Source organism: Lepidochelys kempii, chromosome 2, assembly GCF_965140265.1.
Source record: "Lepidochelys kempii isolate rLepKem1 chromosome 2, rLepKem1.hap2, whole genome shotgun sequence".
Classification (NCBI taxonomy): domain Eukaryota; kingdom Metazoa; phylum Chordata; order Testudines; family Cheloniidae; genus Lepidochelys; species Lepidochelys kempii.
Genome location: NC_133257.1, coordinates 228780857 through 228795323, shown reverse-complemented (window position 1 = coordinate 228795323; position 14467 = coordinate 228780857). Strand labels below are relative to the sequence as shown.

The 14467-nt window shown below is 39.5% G+C and overlaps 1 protein-coding gene across 1 annotated transcript in view; it reads left to right on the top strand.

Moving 5' to 3' along the window:
* The window catches only part of ITGA8 (integrin subunit alpha 8), a 172878-nt gene that overhangs the window by 100532 nt on the left and 57879 nt on the right, over positions 1-14467 (top strand). The window contains exons 22-23 of the mRNA XM_073334109.1: positions 3639-3718; positions 9346-9426. Coding sequence (XP_073190210.1) covers positions 3639-3718; positions 9346-9426 — 161 coding nt within the window. The remainder of the gene's footprint in view (positions 1-3638; positions 3719-9345; positions 9427-14467) is intronic.

The window sequence follows — 14467 nt, the reverse complement described above, 5'->3', positions numbered from 1 at the left end:
TAAAACAAACAAAAGGAAGTATTTCTTCACACAATGCACAGTCAACCTATAGAACTCTTTGTCAGAAGATGTTGTGAAGACCAAGACTAATCAGGGTTCAAAAAAGAACTAGATAAGTTCATGGAGGATGGGTCCATCAACGGCTATTAGCCAGGGTGAGCAGGGATGCAAAACCGTACTCTTAAGTGTCCCTAGCCTTTGTTTGCCAGAAGCTGGGAATGGGCAATAGGGGATGGATCACTTGATGATTACCTGTTCTGTTCATTCCCTCTGAAGCACCTGGTATTGGCCACTGTTGGAAGGCAGGATTCTGTGCTAGATGGACCATTGTTCTGACCCAGTATGGCTGTTCTTATGTTTTTATGTCCCACCTGAGCAGCCACCATGCAAAGAAGTGCTTGACTGTCACCTTCTATGATACCAAACTCAGTTATGAGTATTTCCCAAAATATCTCAGGGTGGTTCTGGATTGTAGCTTCATGTACCACCAACATCTGATGAAGACTGCTGCCAAGATAAAATGCTAGGAACAATACAGTCCACAAACTAGTGGGGGCTAGTTGGGGAGCAGATCCTCACACCTTGCAGACAGCCACCTTGGCCCTTGTTTTCTCAGCAGCTGAATACTGCATGCGGTACGGGCAGGTAGCATAAATATGAAACTTGTCAATGTGTGATTTAACTATGAGAATTGTACAGGGGTGCGGAAGTCAACTCCGACAGTCTAACTTCCTGTTCTCATGCATATCTTATCACCATCCCTCCAAAAGAGAAGCATTAACAATATGAGCATGTGATAATGAACCCAGACTTCTCCATCTGTGAAAATCTCCAGCTCTCCACCCCCATTCGACATCCCACCATAAGTCCAGGAATACTATGACAAACAAAGCTCTCAAAACCTCAAGACTGTCGCCAAAAGACAATGGGTGAAGAATTTGAGAAAATAGCAGGGTCAAGAATCAAGACCTGCTCATGGATCCTACAGACCAAGCACTTAGCTTCACCATGGCACATAAGATATGGATCACAGTGAACCACACCAGAACCACACACTTGCATTGTCTACTACACAAATGGAAAATGAAGGACAATCCAATATATGAATGTGGAGAAGACATCCAAACCATGGAACACCTAGTGAACAATTGCCCTCTAAAATGCTTTTCTGGAAGGACAGCCTTGGTTCAGTCCATGTTACCAGAAGCCATATTGTTGATGACAAACTTGGATGTCAACCTTTAATGTTGCTTTTGAAGTTGCCACACAAAAGAAGGAGAAGATGTGGAAGTGTAGGGAAGTTTGCCTGTTTTATTGATATACAGAGATCTCAGTCGCCATGGTTGCCAATGTTGTACCTTTTGTATGCACTAAAACACACTTTTCAAAAATAAGAGTAATGTGGGTTGTATGTAGGCAGCAAGTGAGGAGCAGTCGTCTGTCTCCTAGCATAATCCTGGGTGCCATAATAACGATAGAATGGAGCCTTAAGAGACACCATAGAGAATCTGATTTGGTTCATGATAATATAATCCTGACAAAACTAATAAACTTCACTTGGAAAATGAAAATGAAAATCAGGTTAATATTGTGCCAATAAAGATAAACTTACTGCTAGAAATCCAGCAACATACTGGCCACTCCAGTGGCCTCTGGAGATTCACCAGTGGCATATATGAGCACTATTGCTTCATTATTGTTAGTAGAGTCAACTCTCAGCCATAGAAAAAGACATATGACCACACAGAGGCAACATCTGCAGCTCATTAGTATTTTACAGTAGGAGTGCTGTTTCAGTATTAAATAAAGGATTAAGCCCTGGCTGATAGAGGTCTAATAGATCATCAAAACTGCAGTGCATGTCTGCTCCATTAGATCAGAGGGAAACTATATCTCTGCTTCACTGGATCTCTGTTACATTAACACTAATAAAAATTCACCATACACCAGCCATTAGATACAGTGGAACAAATCCTGAATTTCTTACTTTGCTTTTCTTACTTCACTCAGTGAAACATAAGCACGGGAACTCAGGGTGCTGGGGGTGCTGCAACACCCCAGGTTTTGTACGGGGTCCCGGCCACCGGCCCCGCACCCAGGTTCCTGGCACTGCTGGTTCCACGCCTGCAACTCTGCTCCTAGCCCTGTGCCCAGGGTCCTGGCTGCAGGACCCGTGTCTGGGGCTCTGGTTCTGCCCCCCAGCTGTGGTCCCAGTCTCGGCCCGCTTACCGCTGTCCCTGTCCTCCCCTGTCCCGGAGCCATGGTTCAGTCCTGGCCCCAGCTCTGGGGAGAGGGGGCCCGGACAGGGTTAAGGAGCGGGTGCGAGGTAAAAAGTTTGGGGACCATTGGCTTTCAGCACCCCCACCGTAAAGAGTGTTCCAGCACCACTGAGGTGAAAGTTTTTGCTTCATTAAATTTTAATACTTTAAATGTCTGTGTGTTGCCACTGCCACTACTACCTCATCATCATCAGAATGTAGCCATAGTGACAAATTAAGTCCCTTCCAGGCCTTCAAGCATCCATTCAGCATCAGTTTACTTCAGGAGTGGTTTCTGTTCATTTTAGACACTACAAACAATGACAAGGATTATTGGTGTTAAAATGATTGAAAGACAAAGACCTGAACTTGCAGCATGCTTTTATGCTAACAGTATTGTCTTCCACATAGCACAAAATTAATAATTGAAGGAAAAGATTGAAACATTTCACCCTAAAAATAGTCCTCTAGATGGATTTCAACTCCCCAATCCACCATTATGTGCTGCAAGTGAAGAAGGAGAGGAAAAATTAATGGAAGACTTAAAGTATCGACACTGGCATTAAGCCAAGACGGTTGGTAAAATATGAGAAATGACCAAATTGTGACTAGAAGCATGAATGCAGGATGAAATGCATTCCTCTTGAATGCTATTGATTCCAGGGCTGAAAAGAAAACTGTAGATTATTGTGTTTGTTTTGGTGAAGATGCCACACAAGCAAGCAGAGAAAAGTAGGACAAAGAGGTCTCTTCCACTTGTTCAAACAAGAAAATAAAATGAAAAAGATGAGAACTGAGAAGTTCAAAGTTTGGTTGAAAATGGAGGATTGATGACCCAGTTTCTCAACAATACCTGATAGAATTCTCAAGAAGAATTTGTTTCTACATATGCATGTGTAGCCATGCAACCAACATTTTCAGGGAGCACAAGCAGGGTTCTGATCAAAACAGTCTGTGTATGACACAAGGCAATAAATTGAATTTGAGGAGTATTCAGACGGCCTTTACAGGCTGAACACTGCTGGCACAGTTTCAGTTTCAGTTCCAAATGAAAAACATTTCAAATACTCCTGCTTCTATATGTTGTTAATTGACTTGGTTTTAGATTAACGGTGTCCCCTTAATAATTATTAATACACAATTACACACTGCTTGTACAAATCTAAAAATCATAACTTTAAAGAGTGCTGTTTTTCCCATGATGAGTCATGTCTTTAAAACTGTCACTTTTAATTACTGACTCTTTCATTTGTTTGGGTGGGGGGGAGGGGAATGGATGGACACTTTAATGACTGTCTCGATTAGGTCCACTACAAAAAATAACAGACATTTAAATCATCCTTTCAAAATGTTACTCACAAAACATTTGTGTTTTCCTAGTTCTCCACTGGCATCCGATTTTCTGTTCAGCATTTTGAAAATGCCGATTTCAGCATCAAGTTTGAACTGCAAGTAAAAAGGTTAGATTATTTTACCAAGTACACAATGGTTTATACTCTAAATATCTATCCATATTTCAAAACTAGTGCCAAGAAGATCTATTGTAACTCTACAATGGATGTAATTATTCCATGGCATTTCCTTTTGCAGCTGTTTTCTAGAGGATTCTAAAACTGGTACAGACCACTCTGTTGCCTTTTAGCTAAATCAGCTACAGGAACATGTTGAGGGTTTTTCATTTGTCAAAATTCATTTCTTCTGGTTGTGGTCAGTGGTTCCTTGGGTGCCAGCTTTATGGAATTTAAACTTGATATCCCCCTTCAGAATTACTTGAAACACATAATTAGGCACAGCAGAATTCAATTATATATATTATCCAATCAAATTGTGTGTGTGTGTGTGTGTATATATATATAATGTTGTTTGGATCATATTGAAGTTTGTTTTTAAGCATTTCTTCCCATTTGTTTTTTATTTTTAAATTTTCACAGTTGTGGGAAATTATGGGGAGGTCAGACTGGAGGAGTGGTCAGACAATAATTATTTAATGACAGTAGATTCTGAAATTCAAAAAGTTAAAGCTTTATAACCATTAAAACACAATTGCATATTTTGGCATGTGATCTTGACAAAGTAAATGTTTTTAAATCAAACTCTAATAAGTTCTCAAGCAGCATTTTTATTGCCAAACTAAATTTTCATTACTATTGATGGAAATATTTCTTTCATTGCTTGTGTTTGTGCTGAGTGATAAAATCTGATCCTTCCAAGCCTAAATATAATCCAAGTTTTAGAAACACATCCTGATGCAGAAAAAAAAATAAAAAAGACCGGCTTCTCCCTTATGCCCGTCTTAGAAAATAGAAAGTCCACAATTGGAGGTGGTCTGATTTTTTAGCAATAAAATGCTGTAATTGAAAAAGGCCTTTTTCCAACAAAATTATTATTGAAAAACTTTACTTTTCTAAATTTTTCATTTTCCATGAAATTTGTTATTTATATTTTTATATTTTTTGTAATTGAAATTATAAAAATAATTGTTTAGTGAAAATTGGAAAATAAAAATCTTGATAACTAGAACTAGTTAGAAATGTTGACAGTTTTCCATCAAAGGCAAACCATTTTGCAGAAATATGTAAATCTTGATTAAATTTAAAGGGGAAAGTCAAAATTATTCGTTTCAGCTTTCTCACTTCATTTAGATAATGTCAAAACATTCTGATAAAGTAAAAACATCTAGCTTAGACTACCATTTTGATTTATTTAGGTTAGACTTACATTCATTTTTTAAATATTATATGTGTTGTTTTTAATATTTTAACATAATATAACATTCAAAACAAAATGATTCAGTGCTCCCAAATAAAACAAAAGTCATAATTTTTGATTTGCAGGAAATTTTGAGATTTCAGATTTTTGTTCCAATTTGGAATGAGAATTTTTCAGAACTTTGGAATGTCCCATGTAACAGAAATTCCAGTCTCTGACCAGCTCTCTCAATAACCATTTTGATAAGAGTTAGGAGAAAAGTTACAATTTTAAAAAATTGGCAAAAAAGAAAACAGGGTCTAACTTGAACCACATGAAATTTTTGGGGGAGCGGGGAAGAGAAGTCAAAGTTTTTCTACTAGCTGTAGCCACAATGATGTGGCTGAACTGCTAATAATAAATGTCCCTCTGCTGCAGTGCTTCAGGCCACAACATGCCATCCCATCCTTCCCTGCCCCCCAGTATGAAAATAGAGTTGATTAGGAGCAGTGGCAGAAGCACATACAGTACAGTTTTTCAAAGGCTGGCAGATCTCCTACTACAGTGTTTCCCAAACTTGGGACACCGCTTGTTCAGGGAAAGCTCCTGGTGGGCTGGGCCGGTTTGTTTACCTGCCGCGTCTGCAGGTTCGGCCGATCGCGGCTCCCACTGGCCATGGTTCGCCGCTGCAGGCCAATGGGGGCTGCGGGAAGCGGCGCCTGGAGAAGCAGCGCGGGCCAAGGGACATACCGGCTGCCGCTTCCTGCAGCCCCCATTGGCCTGCAGAGGCGAACCGCAGCCAGTGGGAGCCGCGATCAGCCAAACCTGCAGATGCTGCAGGTAAACAAACCAGCCCAGCCCACCGGGGCTTTCCCTGAACAAGCAGCATCCAAAGTTTGGGAAACACTGTCCTACTGCATCTGTGCTCATCAAATCACCAGCCAGAGTTCTCCCTGAGGTGTCTCCTTGCTCTACCCTCATTGATTTAATTGCCAGTCTCTGGTCTTTAATGAGTGTCTTGATCATGTTCACTACAATAAATAACACAGATATTGTTTAAATCATCATTTCAAAATGTTCCTCACAGCAGGAAGGACTCAGAGATAAACACCTAAACAGGGAAAAGGCAGAAAGGCACATGCAGGGCTTGATTTTTTCCAGAGAACATAGAGAGGTGTCTCATGCTCCAACCCTCCCTCAAGTCATCCTGCCTGGACACAGGGGCAATTTTAACTTGAGGGTGATGCTTCCTGGTTGCCCGACTGGTGGGGAATGCCCAGGAAATGTGCTAGATCAGTGCATCACCTGACAGCCTTGGTCATAGACCTATTCATTCAACACCTCATAGAATTAGTTGCACCAGTTGGCTGTAAGCTGCCTAGCAGAGGAGGCATCATGGGCATATGCCCCATGATAACATTCACCCCTTCCACCCATCAGACTTGGCTTCACTAGGGCACTGACCTTTGCATTATCCTGGCCGAGACCAGTGTAGAACCCAGAGGTGAATCACACTGACTACTCAGGGAAGGGGAACGAAGGAAAAAGAAAGGTGCATGCCATGTGCATACAGTGAAAGGTGCTTGGGAATTTGTAGAACCATTTGGTATGTGAGCCAAATGGAAATTTAGTTTCAGTATATGTGTCAGTCAGGTGAAAGGTGATGACTATATTTAAATTTAAAAATACGATGCCTACCCATGGCTCATGGAACCCTAACATCAGTGAAAAACATGGGTTCTCATATGAGGTGGAGGGTTCTGACCATCCTCCCTCTTCATATGGCTAGATTAGATAGAGGTTCTGATGCTTAAAACCTGAAAACCTCTATTCCAAACAAATCCAAATTCTTAGGGAATCTAGACAATTTATATTCCTTTAACGGGTGTGATGCATTCAGTTACAGGAGGAGAAACTGTTTAGAAATATTAGGTAGAAAAGTTCTGTTTCCAAACATTGAGATTAAAATGCTGCACAGCTCCCCCCACTCTGTCTAAAAAAAAATCATTATTTTATCCTCTTGCTGTAGTGTAAGTGCACCTTGCTGTACTTAGAGACTACTTTGTGTGTTCCTTCCACAGCAGCAGTCAAGCTTATGCGCATTCTAAATGTTAAATAGTATTTCTACTTCCTTAATGAAAGGATAAAACAATCATAAAAAAAACAAGGAAACAGGAAACCATAGTGAAGCAAAAGTAAATGACCTAACAGGAAAAGAAGACTAAGCATAAAACTTGTTTGGCTTGGATACGTGTTTCAGCATGAGTAGTTTTTCCATAGGAAACCAATCATTAATTTGCTCCAAAATAATATGCAAAAAATAAATATTTCTACATACCAAATGGGTAACGGTAGCTCACAGAAAACAACAAGGGAAGCTTTGCTTATGGGAAGAGGCCAGGGAACTAGTATTGTCTGTCAAATGTAGTTCCTTTTTTAATATGAATTCTGTTAGGTACAGATAGTTTCCTTAGATATCTGTACAGAGAGGTGTGCAATGCATATCAGTATATAGACTTCTTTATTTAAAATACTAGCATAATGAGAAAATATCATGAACCTCAAAGAAAACATATCAGTGACCCAAATATTGGACCATAATCTGATGCTGTGTAGTCGGAGCATGTGAACTGTATGGAAATTACTGCCCTTGTGGGAATTGGAGTGCATTTTATCATAACAAATTAATGTTATAATCACCTTTGTATTGACAAGGAAATTAAAATTTTAACTTTAACTACAGTCCCCAAGCTGCTTTCCATGGCTGCAAGGAAATGACAGGACTAAATCAAAAACTAAACTGATATTTTGAAATGCACCAGTTTACAAACAAATTAAAGTTGCCTCTAATTTAGCAATTTGGACCCAGAAGCTCTGGATCAAAACAGAATTGCCCTATTACTTCTCAGTAGTTAGGCAATTAGAATTCTGTCCTGTTCAAAATGTTTCCATTTAACTGATGCTACGCAGATGTGATAACAGTAAACTATGACAGCAATAGAGGCTCAAACTCCGGTGGAAAGGGGCCCTCTAGGCTTGCTTGGAAATGCTCAAAACCTCACTAACATTAGTCTCACGATGAAAATGAGTTTAAAAATCTCTAAATATTTATATTGCATATGTATATGGTCTTGATCCCACAAATCCTTCCTCACGTGGATAGTCCCCAATCTTATGATCAGTCATATTAAAGTGAAAACGACTACATGCACTAGGGAGGGTTTGTAGGATGATAAGGCCTAAATATTTGTTTATAGAAAAGTGAGAGAATCGGGCCTTCAATCTGGGATTTCATTTTTATTGCTGGGTGAGATCTGGGATAGAAAGACTGAGGAAAAATGTAGTTCATTTCAAGGATAGTTTTTCCCTGAGGGATTTCATTTAATCTTATCATTCTTCATACTCACAAGTTTGGAGAGCCTTAAAAGCCAAACAGTATCAGAGGAAAGCTTGTTAGTTAGCCTTGCCATGTTTTCATGCGCAAAACTATTCTTGATTTTACTGGGATTTCCCTACACAGACAGATGCAAAATCAGACCAGACAGTTTACATATAACCCAGCCAAACAAATTCTCTAAGTAATTGTTCTTTTGTGTCATAACCAGATCACAAGATTTTCTAAAAGAAGCCTGATTTCATTGTATTACTAAAACATGGGATGAGATCAATTGTTACAGTAGAACCCCTATTTTATTAACTAATTGGGGACTGAGGAGTTCATATGATCAAAAATTTCATAAAATTGAACATCTACTTACAGTAGGTGTGATGCATACAATAATTTATTAATCATTTGGTGACAGGGTACATAACAAATGGTAATAAAAGAATACAGCATGCCTGATTTTTCTTTGAAATAATTCCATCTTTTCTTTACCGCCAAATCTCTCCGTATGTTCAAACCTGCACATCAGCTTGAATGTGGGCGAAAGGATTGAAGTCACGTTCGGCTGCAGGAAGATGAGATGACTTGGGCGGCAGAAAAATTATTCATATAAGTGTTCATTCATAAGACAGTTCATAAAATTGAGGTCCTGCTGTATATAGTAGGAAATGAAATAAGAATTGCCTATAATGCTCAACAGAAACAAATTAATTTTTTGTTGAGTCATAGCAGGTTCTTTGAAATACACCCCATATATATATATAGAGAGAGAGTACATATACTATACATTAATATATTTATATCCATGTGTTTGCATGCTTGCATATAATGATTATTAATTTTTCTAGGTTCTAAAGTCAGTGATATAACATTTCCAATACTAGCCTGTTCTCATTAATTAATGGTGGACACTGGCATGAAACTGAATTCTGAAGTGTCAGAGTTAGTATTAAATGATTGTTTTTCTAATTTTGTACTTGAAACTTAACTAACCTGTGTGCAAATCTATTCTAGTTCTAATAAAGTTAATCCCACCAGCAATGTGGTTAACCTTCAAATCAACATCAGTGCTGTGGCTCAAGTACAGATCATAGGGTAAGCACTTCAGTATTTCAATTCATACTTGCAACCAATGTACATTTTTTCAATGAATCTTTATATGACTGTATATTATTTATGGCCCAATCCTGCAAGGTCTTTTAAGTGCAGAACTGTCCCTGATTTCAGGGGAATACCACACACACAAGCATTGCAGGATGGGGGCTTTAGGTCCTGTCATGTGGAGGAAATGGGCTCTGTGCCCACACCGAGCCCTATTGTCTTCATATATTCAATTGTGTACGCACATAAAAACTGCAGGTTCAGTTCTGGAGTCTGGAATTATCATAATAAATGACAACAAGAAATTTGGAAAGGTTATTAAACCTTTTGTTTCAGGATATAAATAAACTATCAGGATGAATCTATCGTGTGTGTGTGGGTGGGGGAGGAGATTAACACACATCTGCCTACTGCAGGGTTCTTACATTTTCCTCTGAACCAGCTGTGGGATAGTGGGCTAGATGGGGCCTTTGGTGTGATCCAGACTGGTAATTACTACATTTTTATATCCTCAAATATTTGGAAACTGAAAAAGGCAAGAAGCAAGAGGCCCTGTTCAAAACAGTTAATCTAGAGAGCTTTCCACTTTGGTCCAGAACAGTGTTAATGATTTAGCATGGACAAGGTTAATTATCGCTTGGACAGTTGTATGCTGTTGCTGATATCTAAACTAGACCCAATACATAAAATACATATTACTGTTTATGTGTCTAGCACCCTAAAGCATCCCAAGTACCTCACAGATCATAGAGAAGACATGGTCCCTGCTCCAAAGAACAACAATTTAAGATGATCTATCTCAGAGTTTTCTGTAGCCCTTTACCCTAGTATCTCTCTGACCAATATATGCTGGTCTTAAAATTATATAAATCACATTATCAATATGTATTATTGATACCACATATATTAATATGCATTAAGCACACAATATCAATATAACATATAATTTCTAATACTTATATTGCCTGAACTGGCCTTTGTCTTGTATAATTCTGAGAGATACAAGGCAAGTGAGTAATATCTTTTATCGGACCAACTTGTGTTGGTGGAAGGCACTGCAAACTATGGTTTTATAATCTTGTTCACTGAGGCTAAGTATCCCATAAGACTTTGCTAAACTGAAGTAATCTTTGGCATTAGAAAATAACAAACTTGTCTAAGGCAAAATTTGTTAACCTTTTACCCTGGAACAAGCTAGGGAGGTACCTTCACACACATGCTAGTATCCAAAACAAAGATAAGGAAAGGTACAGAACAACAATTTATGGAACAGAGATGAACTGATGGGTTGGATTTTAGTAACATGTAAAAAGTCTTATAACTTATAAAATCATCCCATAAATACTCCTAGCTGAAATTTGTATCTTTGGGAGCAAACATTCTGTGTAAGGTGAATTTAACAACACTGCATGAGACTGCTTCCCAGAAACTGGTATCATATTGAACTTTTCTTCCTGTACTACTATTGAATTTTAGCAATAAACCTGACTGACATTGGTTATTTGGTCTCCTGAATGTATTTCATACCTAACCAAAGTGTGGTTAAGCAATTGGCTATGTAATTTATCAACAATCTAAGTGCTTCCCAGCTAACAGCAAAAAGAAAACTAAAAGAAAGGGGGTTATTCAAAGTAACATGAGGGGCAAACCAAAGAACATGTGGTCTTCTGTTAAGGGTTACTTTTTTGTAAAGCAGTGTTTGTTTTAAGAATGTTCAAGATTAAAGTGAGTTTGCATCATTTTCGGGGATAGTCAGATAGTCATATTCTGGGATAGATAGAGAGGAAGGGAGTTAGAGAGAAAGAGGTGATATTTTTGGCAAGGTGGTGTTATGGGAGAGGATTTATAGAGACTGAAACAAAGGATGATTGCGAAGACTACATAGAGGGAAGAGAAAGTGGAGATTGAGGATGAGGATTGAGGATGCAGTAAGGAGAAGAAAGCAAGGTGCACTCTGTGTGTGGGGGGGGGTTGTCAAGAGTAGGTGATGATGTCAACGAACAGTAAGAGGTTAGAGAGAATGAGTGGACCAATTCAGGTGAAATGTTCAGTAATCATAGCCCTAAAATCATGGGGCTGCAGATTCTGCAGACATTCTTCCCACCCCTGCTGCAGCTGGTGATGGTGAGTGCTTGTGCTCATAGAGGAATCTGTGCCTCCAGAAATATGCTGAATCTGGTGGAGAAGGGCCATGTGGGTGCAGCATGGCCTTTGGGGCCTGATGCCCTGGAGGTGCTGGTGCTGGTTCAGTGGCAGCCAAGGAAGCAAGTGGGACTGAGCATGTGCTGAAGTGCTTAGCTGAACCAGGGATAAAATAAAGATATAAACTGGCAACAGAGCTGGTTGAAAACGTTGCTATTTTGAGGGCAGGGATCTTCCCTATTAAAGTGCCTCCTGTTTTTCAGTGATGACTCTAACATGCTGGGTGCATCCACAGATTACTCTTCTGTGGGCTCTTACTTGTCTCTACTATAATGCTTTTTCTACACTGCAATATGCATGTCTTTTGATGAAAATCTATGTAAACAGATAAACAGCTGAGCCTGGGCATTTGGAAAACCAACATCAAATATTAGAGAATGTACCCCAAAATAGGCCTTAGGGACAGGTGACCTGGGTTGCTGCCCCGGGTGCTGAAAAGTAGGGTGTGTAACAGACATGAGAATTGTTTCATATAAGGACTTGTAGTCAGCACACTCTCTACTTTATGGGCTTGTCCCTTTGCTTTTGGTATTTGCCATAATGTGGTAGATTTGTGAAGAAACATCGCAAGGTCTTTGCCAGAGAGATTTTGCTAATTAAGGAACTGAACCTCAGGGAAGCTAACCACCCCAACTCTCAGGAAACTGGGGGAGTGGAGAGAGAAATAATTGAATATTTTATTAAGGAAGTTTGACAAAATGCATCATATTATTTGCTGAATATATATGTGAGTTATTCTGCCACATCTGAGGTAGGGAAAATATCTTCATCAAATAATTTATTAAAACAAATGAAGAATTTTTGAACCATCCCTTGTCATGCTTCCTGTTGGAGTTTAGTAATGCTGTTTGTCATTTTTTTTCTTTAAGATATCCATGTTTCAGTGACTATTCATGTGATTTCCACTTGCTTGTAGCCAAGCCTCTGGCAGAGAACACCATAGGAAGGGAGTCAGTTAGTATGGGAAGACTTGCTGCAGGCAGAAGTTTCTTAACAAGGATTAGATTACTGCACATCCACAGTGGTCTGTAAATGTTTCTCAGGGTATGTCTGCACTTTGAGCCAGTGGTGTGAAGTCCAGTACGAGGAGATTCCCATGCTAGCTCTGCTCAAGCTCATGTGCCAAAAATAAGAGTGTAGCTGCAGCAACAGAAGGGGCTAGCTCCCCGAAAATATACCTAGTGTTGTGGAAAGTGCACCTCCACCTCGAAGTGTAGACTTACCCTCATTGGTTAAAGTTACATATGTGGAAACCACACCCTCACGCAGCCTTGGCTACACATATCTGTAAAATTTGAAAGGCATTATTTGGAAGACAACTGCCTGGATTTATCATGCGGTGTTATGCTGAAAGTTTCCATTCTAGTGGTTTTAGTTTTTGAAACATGGTCTAGTGAACATACCAATTACTATATTTAATAAGAATAACTTGTGGTTTTGAGACTCATTAGATAGCTAAACAACTGGCAGCTATTTGTGTGTATACGTGTTTACGTATCTTCCATTGAAATCAGGGGCAAATGTAAAATCTGATACACAAGAGTCATCGTGTGTGTTTGAGGTATCCTTTCAGTGCTGTGGGTTCTGCAGTCATTGCAAAGATTACCCGCTGAGCTATGAATGTTATTTCACCAGGGATAGATATGATATCCTTTAACTGGTTTTGGAATAGAATGTGTAAAGGAACAGAACAAAAAGGAATTTAATGATACAAAATGTAAGAGGTGTTTGTAGCATTTCATGGCATTTGGAATACTTGGTGGTGAAGTGATAGGCATTTCATACAATGGTACTTCTTTTGTAGCATGTCATTAGTAACTTGTGGCAAACCACAACCTAGGTGGCATATCACCAAAAATAAAAGCCAGCACATTACATGCCTTTCCTTTCACTTGAAAGCATATCACATTCTCATCAATCAGTTATTTATGGTCCTATGAGACCTTGCCTATTCATAGTGCTTTGAATAAATGCAATGGTTAAATAATCCTGTGAAATTCCATTAGTTTACAAAATAAGAAACAACCAAACTTACTTTGAACTACAGCTCTGAATAGCAACCAGTGTATATCTTAACAGCTGGATTTTTTTTCTTTTTGGAGGAAGAGTACCACCGCAACTAACAAAAAATGCTTTATAAACTCCTGGCAGAAACTCATTATGCAAAATTGCACTTTTCCCCCCCAAGACAAGTACTCAGATTCTCATTTTTATTCAGACTTCTCTTTGTATGTATAAAATGGTACCTTTACTAACAGGCTAGGGCTGTGAAAAGGCAAATTGGTTCTTTTTGAGAAAGAAAAATGCATTTTGAAAGTATAAGGAAAATTGAAATATTACTATACCTGGTTTGATTTGAAATGTACCCTTCCTTTACTGGTTTATTATGCAGGCAATAAGTGTATGTGTAGCACAGCTTGCCTGGTATAGCTTCAGACCCTGCTGCTGTCCCAGTTTGCCTTTGCTAATAGTCTCTCTTCTGGGTTTAAAGCCCTTTATCAGCCCAGAGCTAGAGCTGCTCATCCTGTGCAGGTCGCCCTCCCAGGCCTTCTGCCTGGAAGCTCTGGAGAGTTCTCACCTGCCCTCTTCCCAGCAGCTCCCTCCCCAAACCTTCTTAGCTGGCGTCTGCTCCCTGAAGCCTGGCTCTCTGCCTGGGAACTAAGGAGAGACTCTCTGAATTCAGCCTTGTTGAACTCCAGGTTGCTTTTACATTCCCCAGAAGGCGTGGTCCAGTTCCAAACTACTCCCTGTCATGTGGACCCTGGTGTCATTCATTTCACCTGAGGAGGTGGGCTAAGCCTGCCACAAGTGAGGCTGAACCGAACCCCTTTCA